Source organism: Aspergillus nomiae, assembly GCF_001204775.2.
Source record: "Aspergillus nomiae NRRL 13137 chromosome Unknown contig00389, whole genome shotgun sequence".
Classification (NCBI taxonomy): domain Eukaryota; kingdom Fungi; phylum Ascomycota; class Eurotiomycetes; order Eurotiales; family Aspergillaceae; genus Aspergillus; species Aspergillus nomiae.
The window spans coordinates 18,374-31,777 of NW_015378444.1; the positions used below are offsets into that span (position 1 = coordinate 18,374).

Genomic DNA, 13,404 nt, shown 5'->3' on the forward strand with positions numbered 1-13,404 from the left:
GCGGTGGTATACCAATTTAAGTATGGAATGCTCGGCATAAATCTTCTCTGCATCCATTTCGATTATACAACTTGACACAGTAGGTAAACTCACACACAACTGAAGGGCGCCAGACCACCCCCCTTTCTTCGGACCTTGCTCTTTTTGAGAGACGGGATTTCGAAAGGTGGCGGATTATTTGGCTCGTGATGTTTGCAGTTATATGCCAGTTCTTAGACCAAATCAATTCTTTTTTAGTTTTGTCTTTCTTTTTGTGTGTGCGTGTGTGTGTTTTCTCCTTGGGATACCTACAGTGCGTTGTTGGACATAAGATTTTTAGTTCACGGGTAGTTTTCATATGGGATACTCGGGCGAATACGGAGTAAGTGCCGGTGGGGCACTGTTACGAATAGAATCCAGAATCCTCCGTACCTGAATAAATGTACATACTCCCAATATTTTCGATATCCAAAGTCTAGACACATCTCTGGCTAAGGCCATGTAATTAGTAGTACTATGTTTACAATGCATAGGCACTTCTCAATGTAAATACCTTACTTAGCTTCACCTTTGGTTTGTAGATTTTCTGATTAACCTTGAATAAACTTTGTAACGTTCAAGAGCATGGGAAGGACCTGAATCTCTCAGAGAAAGGCTTCCAAGGGAGATAAACCCAACATTCAGACTCAAACCGAGACACCACATCCTAGCCTACCAGGGCATAGAATGTTTTTCTCCTGCGGGTCAAAAACGTCGGTTGTCTCTCCAAGTTAACTTTGTACTAAGAAGGATATGGGACACATGAGACGAGTAAAGGTGAATAGTAGAGGGGATGATGCGGGATAGCCTGGAGAGTAATGATAATTCCCTTTTTTGCGCAACAGGCCGCAAATCAGACATATGCGAACAGATCTCCATACACATACTCACTGTCAACTAGCTCTTCTTCCTCTTATTTTTCCCCCTTCCTATTCTCTCTCCTTTCTCTCTCTCTCTTTTAATTTTATCATTTGCCTTTCTTTTTCAATCACCAAGTCAGAGTATACACTTCACAAAAGCCACTGGAGAGTGTACCAAATCAAGAGGTCCTAGGACCACGGTCCATAGTCGGATCGTACCACATTTTCATGGCAGGGTAGGTGCAAGGGGCACTCCTTAGACCGCTGCCAACACCAGAAGAATGCTTTGGGGTGAGCGTCCGAACATACACGATTTCTCTTTCTGCAGCAGTTGTTCCGCGGTCAAATTGCGAGCGACGGCGACGCTGCTCATCCCGATATTGCTGACCGACTCGGGGAGCAAACAAACCTATAGAATACAACATCAGGTTAATGGTATTTCTATACTGCCCCCATATATCGTACTAACCGACATGCTCAGCATTCTCGATACTGCGACGCATTTTTGATGGGTTATCTGGTCCTGGGAAGCGATCCTCAGTGCCAGCAAGATGTCCACTGCCGGTATGAAAAATCTAGATCCCAGGTGTCAGTTTCACTTTCTATGTCTCTAAGCATACACCGCAAACCTTTGGACGAAAGGACGGATGCTCGAGCATGACGGAGCTGTTCCGAAATTTTTGTACTAGACAATCCTTTCCTTGGATTGCTGTTTAAAGCTCAGATGACTATATACTCCTTGTAGATAACTCATGACTCACTGGCGTATGATACCTCGGCAACTTTGTCGCTATTAAAGCAATTCCTGTAGGACCTCGTTAACACCGTGGCCTTCCTACTAGGTACTAGGGATTCTTGCCAGGTGCGCCCAGCTCGCACATTTACAAACTAGAAAACAGTGAGTGATGTGCACAAGATGCTCAAATCTCGTCCGGCCTAGCACTGACATCGATAATATCAATCGGCTATTATAACGTTAGAGGTGGTAAATCATGCGTGGAGAGTATCGTAAGTGTCTTACATCCTCAAAATTTATGAAGGCATACCCGACGCTAGGATAAGCATGTCAGTATGGCAGAATATAAGGCTGTATGGCTGAGGTCTAACATACTTGCAGTTATTCGCAAAGTCTTCATTTAGAAGTCAGCTTTTTATGCAGAAAGTCGTGCGCTAGCCATGATCTCTTACCAATACGTAAGTACATAAAGTCGTACTTTCCACGGCTTGTTTCATCAACAATAGCCTTGAGCATAGTCTAGTCATATTAGACTGCATATTTGCCTCCCCAAGTTTGTTCAATTTGAGCTTACCTGATCTATTTTATTCGGAATATTACGGAGCATTATCTACCCACAACACTATGGTTATGCAGTGAACATCAACATATTTCAGGGTTGATACATACCGTAGTCCGGACATCAAGACCGAGGCGAATCCGTTCGATGTCTACCGCGTTCTGATTACTTACGCGCAATTCAGGGAAACGGCTAATGTCACGACGGGGAGAAAGCAAGACTCCTTCACCTGCCCTAGACATCCAATCCATGAGACCAGCGTGCTCACCAGGAGGTACTGTCGAGCGCCCGGTAGGGCTGAGCTCCATAAAAAGGGAGCGGTTCGGACGGCTCGGGGTCCAAGCGGCATTCTTGGGGCACGGTGTTTCATATCGGAATAACCCATCTCTTGCAGGAGACGGACTAGGAAGGGGATGGCGTGGCTTATCCTCAATATCCGGCTTGAAAGACGAAACCTCAAGAATACACTCCTTTTGACATAGCGTTAGTTCTTCGCATTCTGGGAATTGGGATGCGTTAGTTCACCTCGACCGAGCTTCCGTTGAGTGTAGTCATGACATTTTCCGCATCCCGGGTATTAAAGAACTCGAGATGGAACTCGCTAATGTCCTCTTGGCCAGTGGGCAAGGGAGTGAAGGCTTTCATGTCACCGAAAGTTGTGACGATCGTTTCGATTGAGCGGGTAACCGTGTGCTGATTCAAGGTAGGGTTTCGGGAATCATAATAGACAGTCACAAGTAATTGGCCTTCATAATCAGAAACATCGGACAGAAGGGACGGCTCTGTATGCTGTACATATTCCTTGGCTGTAAGAGGGAACACGCGCCATTCAGGTCGAAGAAGTCGGATTTTCTCAATCGCCTTTTTTGCTTCACGGCTATCAGTGAAAGAAACATATACCTTTCCCATGGAGCTAAGCTCCGTGAGTACAGGGCCTTTAAGAGTACCAAATTCACGCCGCTTCTCCAGGTTAGCAACGGTCTCTCTTCACTCTGCTGCTGGGCATATTTTCACCAACTTACGTTAAAAAACCCAGCCAGCGCCATGTATGTAAGGTTAGTCGGGACATTCTCAATAACAAGAGCACGACTGCGCCGCTCAGAATCAAATTTCTCGAGGACTGGACCGGACGATAGGCTCCTAAACCCTCGAGCACTTCCAATGGTCCCGTAGTTCAATGAACCCTGGTCAAAGGGGTTTACAAGCCCGCTGCATGTTCCATTTACTTCGGCAATAGAGTCAACAGCCAGATAGCTAGCACTGGAGAGGGCACGGGTCATGGACTGGGCCAGGTTGCCATTAGTCACAGTATCTGCCATCCCAACCGGCGTAAAAGCCGCTGCAGTCGGTGAAAGTTGCACTCTGGATGTACTTGTCGGCACCAGGAATGGATCGGATGCGGCCCTAAGTAGGTTAGTAAATCTAGGCCAAATACTATGACTGATCTCTACTTGCATCGAATACAGTTTCCGGAGCCCTGCGTCGCTTACTGGACCATGGGCTCTGGACCCAGGGCGGCCTTTGGATCGGACATCCTCCGGCGAAAAAGCCGTGAGTTTAGTATCAGGGGATCCATTTGGAGAAGCTATCCCACTTGTGGAGCAAGGGCTACTCATACCACGAGGAGACTCGTTCGCCTTCATCTCACGCGGCTATCGTTGTAAAATATCTTATATTTCTTTTTGTTTTCTTTGGAGACACACTTGATCTAACACAATATGTGAGAGAATAGGCAAAGAACAACAAAGAACAATGAGATCGATCTGTAACCTTGTTACGTGAGATGGGATGTGTAAGGCATTGAAAAGAAATACTTAGACAGAGGTAGGAGGAAGGCAAACACAAAATTGCACCCTGTCTCCAAGAGAAACAGCTAAGGAGTACTGGAGGGTAAAATGACGACAGAACATATGGTAGAGGAAATCAAGTATGGGGAAGCCAGCCGGAAGTTCACATTCTTAATTTGGAAGTACGCCGCATATACTAGTATCTTTGATTACATAGATGGCCAGTGCAAACTACTAGTATTCAGTAGACACTATGTGTAGAAGAATTTTGTACAGGCTACGGTGTAAAGATGGAAAACAGTAACTTAGCCTCAGGATAATGGCCAATAGTAGGAAGCGAGTGATTCGTGCACTCTCATATTGGGGGGCATGCTATCCTAAATGCAAGTTTTGCTTGGTAGTGGGAGTCAGTGAACAATTCAATAAAGGCAAATCCTGATGTACCTACTACACAATCTGAGATACGCCAGAAAATGCGAACGCCTGACTTACTATGAAGGTGATGATACCTTTTACTTGGAGAAACAATCCCTTTCACCTCCTTCTCAAAGTATATACAACATGGCCTTCTAAACCTCAGACTGGAGAGTGAAAGCACTAAAAGAAATAAAGTTAAGAGAAGCCCTGAGAAGGAAGTGTAGTTGAAATCTTGCAAATGGTGATCTATATACGAATTCTTTGGCCATCTGGTTGTATTTGGCTCACAATCTTCTTTTGCAAATATGTTCGTGGTAGATCTTTGTTTCAAATGAAAAAGCGGGAAATACCAGTCATTTAGTCTATGGAACACTACAGAAAGGTCACAACTATAACAGCTAGTAAAATGGTAAGTAGGGGCCGAGGGATGTACTAAGAAGAATAAGAAAAAGGGTACCAGATCTTTCGATGCACCACTAGTAGTACCACATTTATGTATGTACAGTACCACCAAGTTTACTCTCTGTCGGAGCTAACACCCCACTAGTCTGTCCAGCACTTAGAAAACAGTAAGGCTTGACGGGAGTAATTGCACTATACCATAAGCAGTAAGGCTAAGTTATTCGTACTAGGGAGCTAGAGCAAGCAAGGTAGTATCCACATGCCTTGTCTTAATAGGTATAGTAAATTACGGACGGAAGTACCAAAGTACAGACAGCAATTCAACTGGGTTATCTGCAATGAAGCAATCCTATACTGCAGTCATTCACTTCTCTGCACATTACTTTCCACCAATGCTTCAAAAGCTTGATACCTAAATTAAGCTATCATCATGCCTTCTATGGTTTCTTCTCGCAATGAATCTGCATATGTCTTGAATCAGGTCAGAGTCAGAAAAAGAAAGTTGGTGACTACTCTAATTTGTCTGGACTTCTCAGATTATCATATCACCTTCAGATACAGATTATCTTGACCAGTTGATTCCTTCAATAAAGGAATATAGTGTGGGAAATCGAACTCCACAGCTACTACAGTCCTTGTCTAGGTTTGCCAGCGATAAGGAAGCTGAAATAGAAACCATCTGCAACACCAATCATCAAGAATTCGTTACATCTGTCAATCAACTCCTCCGTATTAGAGAAGGTACTGTGAGCCTAACAGCCGAAATTTTGGACCTAAATCAATCCATCCAAGCTAGTACTGAAAAGCTAGCTGAGCAGAAGAGAGCTCTGGTTGAATCACGAAGCCACCGTCAAAATATTGATGAAACCTCGCGTGCTATTCAGGATTGCCTGGAGGTTCTCCGCCTCGCAAACCAAATCCATGATTTATTAGCGAGGAAAAACCATTATGCTGCCCTTCGAGCCCTTGATGAGCTCCAAAATGTTCACCTCAAGGGTGTGACCAAGTACAAAATTGCAGACATGATTCAGCGCTCAGTGCCAGCCACTCAAAAGGCCATAGCTGAGGCAGTGATGTCTGATCTAAACACTTGGCTGTACAGAATTCGGGAGATGTCACAGTATCTGGGGGAAATCGCCTTGTATCATACAGACCTCCGTAAAACGAGGCAGAAGGAGAGAGCCGACATAACACCATTTCTTGGCCATTTTAAACTAAATTCCGCCATCGAGCTTGTTTCTGATGAACATGAGGAATATGACCTCCTACAGAACGATGAACTACAAGTCGACTTCACACCACTGTTTGAATGCTTACACATTCACCAGTCCCTTGGACATATGGATAAGTTTAGGATTGAGTATGCCAATACACGTCGTCGACAAAAGGAGTTATTGATACCTGCATCAGTAACTCTTATTGATGAGGATGGCGCAAGCCTACATAATCTACTCGAAGAAATGGCTGGATTTGCGATTGTTGAACGATCTACAATGAAGAGAGTGCCGGACTTGCGATCTCCAGTCGATGTGAGCACTAACCTTTATACGTGCCTTATGAGTTATGAATCTAACAAGATTTAATAGGTAGATGAACTCTGGGATTCTATGTGCCAAACAGCTGTGAACCTGATATTAAAGGCTCTCCCCGAAGTCGATAATGCCGAGAGTTTGTTGAAGATCAAGAATCTTATTGCACTGTTCATGCAAACAATGAATGTCTGCCATCCTTCTGACTCATTCACCCCACTAACTGATGACACTAACTTTATTGAATGTAGAGTTGGGGTTTCCCTGTTGGTGTCTTTGACAACTTCTTGCTCACTCTCTTCAAGAAGTATGCCGAATTGCTCAAGAAGAGGTTCAGTGACGATTTTCAAGAGGTATATTCTTCCGCCCTAAATACTTGTCGTTGTACTAAAGTCATCGAAGATTGTATCCACAGATGATTATATGCCTATGCCCATCCAGACGCTGGAGGAGTTTGACAAAGTACTCAATGTTAGCTGGTACACACCCGAGAAACCACGGGAAGAGCAAACGTACATTGATATACTTGATCCTCATTAATTTTGATTCATCGACACTAACTCGTTATTCTAGTTTCCCGTGTGTCTTGCCTTTTTCTCAGATGTATCCCTTATGTTGCATTGACATCCGGAATTTCCTGAATCAATTCTATTTCTTTGCCAACGACGATTTCTCCCACTCAAATGTCATCGACGAATCTCTTAAAGATGTAAGTCTAACATAGGTAAGCGCCGCAAATGATACTCACTAAACATGTCTAGGCACTCGATGAACTTCTTTCAAGCAGAGTTTGTGATACGTTGGTTGAGCGCCTTGCTTCTCAATATTTGGGGCAGATCGTTCAGATACTCATTAATCTGGAGCATTTTGAGCTCGCTTGTCATGAACTCGAAAGCCTCCTTGCAGCAGCGAGATCACATAATTCCACGGGTGGTCCCATAACTCTTAAAGCCACCGAAAAGTTCAGGAGCAATAAAAAGGCGGCAGAGAAGCGTATCTTTGAGGTGGTCAACTCCAAGATTGACGACCTCATTGAAACCGCGGAATATGACTGGATGGCTCTAGTTCCGCCTACAGAGCCGAGCAACTACATGCAAACTCTGACTCGGTTCTTATCCAATATAATGAATTCGACATTACTCGGGCTCCCTACTGAGATCAAGGAGCTTATTTACTTTGATGCTCTTAGCCATGCAGCAAATATGATTCTTGTACGCAATTGAGGAAGCCTGAATCATAGTCTTGGGCTCTGCTAACCTTTCGTCTTAGGCGCTCCCCCTTGCCGCAGATGTAAAGAAGATCAACCCGAATGGTGTCATGGCCCTTGCAAAGGACGTTGAATATCTCTATCACTTTGTCGATAGTCTTGGTGTGCCTATCCTTCGGGAAAACCTCGATGAACTCCAGCAAACTGTGCAGTTGATGCAGGCGGATAATACTGATGAGTTCTATGATATTTCTACTCGGAATAAGAAGTATGGTCGCGTGGACGCCATCAACGGCCCAGTCCTCCTGGAAAAGTATGTTTTCAGAGAACCCATAATAGCCGGACATACTAACCTATAGAAGGGTGATTCGCTCTATTCAAAGTCCCGTGAAGACTGACAAATTTACGACACTTTCTTCGAGATTCGGAAAGAAATCCTAGACAGGGCCGTGACTAGGTTTGTGTAGGCCCTTATTAAAGCAAGTGCGGGATGTAGGATATGAGGAAATGTAAACACATAGCTCATTTCAACGAGTATCGAAGATGAAATAGTTTATGGTGCATCTGGAGTCTGACGACACCAAATAATTACGTTACCGTATCCTTTCCACCAGTTAGACTGATAGATATCACCAGCCTATCACGAAAAAGAAGAACTCCATTATGAAGATCAAAGCCCAAGTCTCGCAAATAAGGAACTACAAAAAACCAACTGGGTAATGTACGATCGCATCGCGCACCCGATCACTTTGAAGCCAGAAGTTATGATTAGCCGGACATAATTCGACAAGCAAAGATAACTCTACGGTGAATTATCCCACAGAAATGTGAATATGAGATGGTCTTGGACATACCTGCTGCGGCGGTAAGTGCGGGTAAGCGGCATACATTCCTTCGAACATTTGAGATTGCGGCTGACCATATGCTGCAGTTGGATCTGATTGCACAGGTCCCGCATACATAGCTGGTTGACGATATTCTTGGTCTTGAAGACCATGTTGACCCAAGCTGTAGTCGGGTGGTGCCATGTGATGTGAGGGGTGCTGCACTCCGTGTTGAGATGGTGGAAGTTGTCCTGCAGCGCCTGCAGGCCCAGGAGCCCCAGTTGGTGCACCTGCTGCCTGACTCGATCGCTTTGCGTGCGACGTGGCCTCCTCACGGGGAACTATGTCAATGAGAAAATCGAACATGTCAGATTTTGAGAGAGCTGCAGCAATATCTGATCTCTGCAGAGTGCGCCGCTTGTTGTCCTCGGCGTGTATCCAAGCTCGCATAGTCAGCTCGGTAATGAAAATATCACAACCTTTAGCAAAGAGGATTGGTGCCTCGGCTGAAATCATTTTCACCTCTGGATCAGCTTTCATGACCTTCTTGATACGCGCTAATGGCAATTGATGGATTTTATAATCATGGTTGTCTGATTCGAGATGGTTGATGATATGCTGCCAATACGTTGTCAGAATATCACGAGCCGTGCCTTGCAAGCCTTGGTTGACCTGGTTCACATTAGTACCCTCTTTCGGAGCCATCTACCTGAATGAAATAATACCCACATTCGCCCAAGTACCCGTATAAAGCTCAGCTACAGGCGCATATCCCTGTGCAGAAAGCTAATACACGACGAGTCAGGCAACTACAGACTTGATAAGTGCATCTACGATCCTCGTAGGCAGAACATACCGCTGCGCTGGCACCTGAATATCCATGTTAGCCTAGTGTTTGCTAAGGCGCCTTTTGGTATAGAGTAAAGGGAAATGTTCTCAAGGAGAGAAGAAGGGGGAATAGAAGACCCGAAGGTTTTGAGGGATGATTACCATAGTGTCCACCGTTTCTAGTATCATAGACAGGTTGCTGTCTGCCCTGCTGCTGGCTAGCACCTTGGGCGGTTTGGTCCATGGTTATAGAATCTTGGATAGAAAGTTTGGCCGGCCACAGGCATGCACTAACGATATATTCCGGGCTATGTGGTATCGGATATGGTGGGGGAGTCTGCTTTGGTGAGATTGTCGAGCCAACGGGTATGACGATGAACAGATGGAATTTGAATCTGCTGCAGAGTCTTAGCCAAATAAATTTATTATCCCGGAGCTTCAGAGAGGCTGTATAGGAGAGGAGCAATTGAATGAATCAGAAGAGGCGGCTGCTGGGTGGTCCTGTTGTTTTGGATTGGGACAACAAGATGGGTTGCGCGTGGTACTGTTCAGCCTGAGCAGCGGAAAGTAGCGCGTAAGGCAAGCGCCCGCTAAGCGTGACGTCTTGGAAGCACCTCAACGCGGGGAATCCGTCACCACCAACGATAGCTTGAAAACAGCAACGAGGAAGGGAAAACACAATGGGTAAATAAGTTGCTGCTCTATATTATTACTCTGCACAGAGATTTATTATATCGGTAGTGATACAGTTTAACTCGTATTCTTACACCTGCCCAAACTATGAGGATTAACAATTTGATCTTGTATATTAAACCACATATTTTGTAGTGTATTATAGCTCTACCTCTGCAGTCACAGGCCACTGTACATACCATACTGTATGGTCTATCGCGTGAAGAAATGGCACAACTTATATATACATATATGTACGGAGCACCCCGTGTTTTGAGAACACAACATCTTCTATTCCTGAATGCTAAGAATCGTATGACGTGGGTATTGATAACTTAGGTTAAACAACTGCAAATATATATGTAAATGTCCATTCTTGCCTCTACACACGATATATAAGGATGAACAAAGACTGGATTCCTACCCCTGCAAGAGGCCAGCCAGATAGAAGATACACGGAAAAGAGAAACCAAGAAGAAAGAAAAAGCAATAGCTCTCTTGAATGTAGCTCCAAGCGACACAAAAGAGCGCCTAGCATGGAGGAGACATGGAAGGCTGATAACAACATGATGTAGTCTGCTTATATACTCTACAGATTAGAAAAACTAGAGGTCATTCTCCCCCGAACTCAAGACCTCCACCAAGTTCCAGCTACCATAGTCTGTCATGGATGGTTCGATAATTGAGGCGCTTACCTAGTTAGTGCTAGGTTGGTTACCGCCGAGTAGCCCCACACAAGAAAATTGTGCAGACAATAAGAGACTAGTCAGCTACCGCCTATATAAGCGCCCTTGGAAAATTTCAGTCTCTTCTTTTCTTTCCCTATTTTATTTCTTCCCCTTTCAAAGCCCACATAACCAGCATCTCGGTTGTTTCCCACACACTCCTTCTAGAACTGGAGGACATGACTCAAACAATATGTGGTGAAGTTGGAGCCAACAACGGTCATGATCAAGTTGATATCACAGACCATGATATTGAGGAGCTGCTTTTTGAGGCGGAAGGCCGACTACGTGCTCAAGATGTGAATTCCACTAATCGCCCTGATACCAGAGAGGTATCTGGCAATCAGCCTCAGCACACTTTGTTAAGGTATGTAGAGCTTACTAGAACATATCTTGAGCACCTTGCAAACAACTAGTATGTGGCCAGAATCACAGCTGATATGTAAGAAAAGTATTCCTAGGTTATGCTCAGATCGTGCTCTGCAGCCTTACCTCCTACAGAAGGATGATTTTACAACGATCGATACCACACGCGTCCTGAAGAGCGCGCAGGATGCACATGATGGTCTTGGCTACAAGGAGCCCAAACAACCGAAAGTGAAAAAGGTAAAACACCCAATTTTCATGAGTCCCTATTATGTTGTTGCTATGAGGAAAATTATCCCTTCGCTTAAGCGCTTGATACAGCTTCAACAGTCCGTACTGGGCTGCGCTGTACCAATGAGAGCCAAATTTTCATAGTTACTCTGAGCATTCTTGTCAAACAACTGTCATTCTAAATCATTCAGGCTGGGTTGGAAGTTAACAATATGACTGTATAGGATAAACCTACAGCTGGCAGCAACTGGTTCGACCTTCCCCAGACAGAATTGACACCAGAATTCAAAAGGGATTTACAACTTCTCAGAATGCGGTCGGTATTAGATCCTAAAAGACACTACAAGAAAGAAAATGGAAAAGCACAGCCGCCTAAGTATTCTCAAGTGGGAACCATTATTGAAGGTCCAACTGAGTTCTTCAGTGGTCGCATTGCCAAGAAAGATCGCAAGAGGACTTTCGTGGAAGAAGTACTAGACCAAGAGCGACACAACAGGCGGTTTGAGTCTAAATACAGAGAAATACAGACCAGCAAGCAGAGCGGCAAGAAATCCTTTTACAAGCATCTGCAAGCCAAGAGAAGCTCAAAAGGCAAGTGAAGGCTGATGCCATTCTTACATGGACGGCTCTTGAAACCATGATACTGTAAGGATATCTCCCGAGCCATTCTTGGTATGCTTTTAGGCAGGGGGCTAAATTAACGGTTCGCGATGAATTGGGCGATTCTGAGCAATTGCCCGTCATCTCACTCCGAGCCATCCAAAGTGCGGTCGCACATACTAATCGCCCTTGTATGCGCCCAATATGGTTCGGACTACAACCCTCTGGTAGGCGTTAGTTTCAATCAAGCATGACAGAGGTATCATCTGGGTGCGGACCTGCATATCGATGGCTGCTGAACGGCCAGCCTCGAGAACTTCCTCATGGTTTGCTTTGCCCTCCTGCAGAATAGCACCCAGCTCTTCGACGCCCTTTCCCTGTAAAAGACGATCGTCTCCACGAGGAACGGGAGAGAGAACAGCACAGTTTGTTACCAAACTAAGTGCTAGGACTCTGATGCCACAGTGTCTGGCGACAACAATTTCTGGTACAGTTGACATGCCAACCACGTCTGCGCCGAGTTTATGAAGCATGCGGCATTCGGCCCTTGTTTCGTAACTGGATTGCTTTAGAAGACAATGCCTTGCAATTGTACAACCTTGGTACTTACCTGGGTCCTCCAACAAAAGCATACACACCTTCATGCAGCCTTCGTTGGCTTTCTGCCTGCATCACCTCTCCCCAAGCTGTATGCACATGACGTCGGAGCCCGAGGTCGTAAGCATCTGACAAAGGGGGAAAGCGAGGACCAAACTCTTCGGCGTTCGCTCCTCTGAGTGGATGAGTGCCTGCCAAACCGGCCAGGAAGATATGCTAAATGCCTATGTCAAATGGAATCTGGAGGGTTGGGAACTAGCGAAAGGAACAAATAACTCACATCGTTCAACAATACAATGTCGCCGACCGCATACTCTGAATTCAGACCCCCCGCAGCATTAGTCACTGTTAAAAATGGTTATTAGCCAAATTGCATATATCAAATGAATGCAAACTTACACACTAGAGTATCCACCCCCAGCAATTTGAAAACTCGAACAGGGAATGTCACTTGGTTGATAGAATGACCCTCGTAGTAGCTTTCAAGGGCGCATTCGTAAGTTAACTGGCTTTTCTCATGTCGTTTAGGAAACTTACTGGGCACGCCCAACCATCAAAACAACAGGCACCTGTTCATCCAGAAGGCCGAAGATAAGTTTGCCTGCATGTCCAGGAACTATCAGGTGAATGAGTATGTTGAACTCAATGTAGAGAGAACATGCTCGTTTCTTACCTGTTAGATGTGGGAAATGTGGAATAGAAGAATAATCAAACTCTGCCCGTGGCTCATCACGAATAGTATTTGCCAGGCCCCCAAACCAGAGCCACACACAATTGCAACTTTAGGATTTTGTAAAGAGACTGGTAAATTTTCCCTGAGGAACGAAAACGCCTCGTGGACTCTTTCAGGCGAGCACGAGTCTCCTGATGGGCAAGTCATCTTCGGTCAAACAAGTTCAGAATCTTCATCTGTCAATCTATCTTGGAGCTGGGTACGGAATAGAAAAATTGGGTGACCAGTGCCAAGAAGTGGTGGTGTACCAATCATTCAGTAACTGGTGCGACAGCCTTCACTATTTCTCCCTCCTTTCTACCCCCTTCTCTAT

At 45.0% G+C, this 13,404-nt stretch overlaps 5 protein-coding genes across 5 annotated transcripts; 2 read left to right on the forward strand and 3 right to left on the reverse strand.

Moving 5' to 3' along the window:
• Positions 1 to 1,057: 1,057 nt before the first annotated feature.
• Positions 1,058 to 3,816, reverse strand: ANOM_006800 (putative meiosis protein MEI2; the record flags this gene model as incomplete). Its single annotated transcript, XM_015552056.1, has 13 exons — positions 1,058 to 1,287; positions 1,348 to 1,453; positions 1,508 to 1,587; positions 1,640 to 1,766; positions 1,826 to 1,843; positions 1,900 to 1,930; positions 1,990 to 2,008; positions 2,067 to 2,133; positions 2,189 to 2,224; positions 2,284 to 2,643; positions 2,699 to 3,133; positions 3,196 to 3,577; positions 3,638 to 3,816. The coding sequence occupies 13 exons, from the start codon at positions 3,814 to 3,816 to the stop codon at positions 1,058 to 1,060; spliced, it is 2,070 nt and encodes a 689-aa protein (XP_015402916.1).
• Positions 3,817 to 5,209: 1,393 nt separating this feature from the next.
• ANOM_006801 (Rab GTPase-binding exocyst subunit SEC15) lies at positions 5,210 to 8,026 on the forward strand (the record flags this gene model as incomplete). The annotated part of the gene is made up of 9 exons (XM_015552057.1): positions 5,210 to 5,260; positions 5,316 to 6,308; positions 6,366 to 6,497; positions 6,560 to 6,661; positions 6,711 to 6,820; positions 6,882 to 7,017; positions 7,070 to 7,519; positions 7,578 to 7,828; positions 7,878 to 8,026. The coding sequence occupies 9 exons, from the start codon at positions 5,210 to 5,212 to the stop codon at positions 7,954 to 7,956; spliced, it is 2,304 nt and encodes a 767-aa protein (XP_015402915.1). The 3' UTR covers positions 7,957 to 8,026.
• Positions 8,027 to 8,327: 301 nt separating this feature from the next.
• hapE (CCAAT-binding factor complex subunit HapE) lies at positions 8,328 to 9,411 on the reverse strand (the record flags this gene model as incomplete). Its single annotated transcript, XM_015552058.1, has 4 exons — positions 8,328 to 9,011; positions 9,069 to 9,125; positions 9,196 to 9,209; positions 9,330 to 9,411. 4 exons carry the CDS (start codon positions 9,409 to 9,411, stop codon positions 8,328 to 8,330), a joined length of 837 nt encoding a protein of 278 aa, XP_015402918.1.
• A 1,332-nt stretch (positions 9,412 to 10,743) lies between these two features.
• ANOM_006803 (Fcf2 domain-containing protein) lies at positions 10,744 to 11,760 on the forward strand (the record flags this gene model as incomplete). The annotated part of the gene is made up of 3 exons (XM_015552059.1): positions 10,744 to 10,931; positions 11,017 to 11,170; positions 11,386 to 11,760. The coding sequence occupies 3 exons, from the start codon at positions 10,744 to 10,746 to the stop codon at positions 11,758 to 11,760; spliced, it is 717 nt and encodes a 238-aa protein (XP_015402917.1).
• A 180-nt stretch (positions 11,761 to 11,940) lies between these two features.
• Positions 11,941 to 13,267, reverse strand: ANOM_006804 (purine-nucleoside phosphorylase; the record flags this gene model as incomplete). Its single annotated transcript, XM_015552060.1, has 7 exons — positions 11,941 to 12,319; positions 12,372 to 12,574; positions 12,639 to 12,703; positions 12,758 to 12,837; positions 12,896 to 12,974; positions 13,032 to 13,138; positions 13,251 to 13,267. The coding sequence occupies 7 exons, from the start codon at positions 13,265 to 13,267 to the stop codon at positions 11,941 to 11,943; spliced, it is 930 nt and encodes a 309-aa protein (XP_015402919.1).
• Between the last annotated feature and the right edge of the window lie 137 nt (positions 13,268 to 13,404).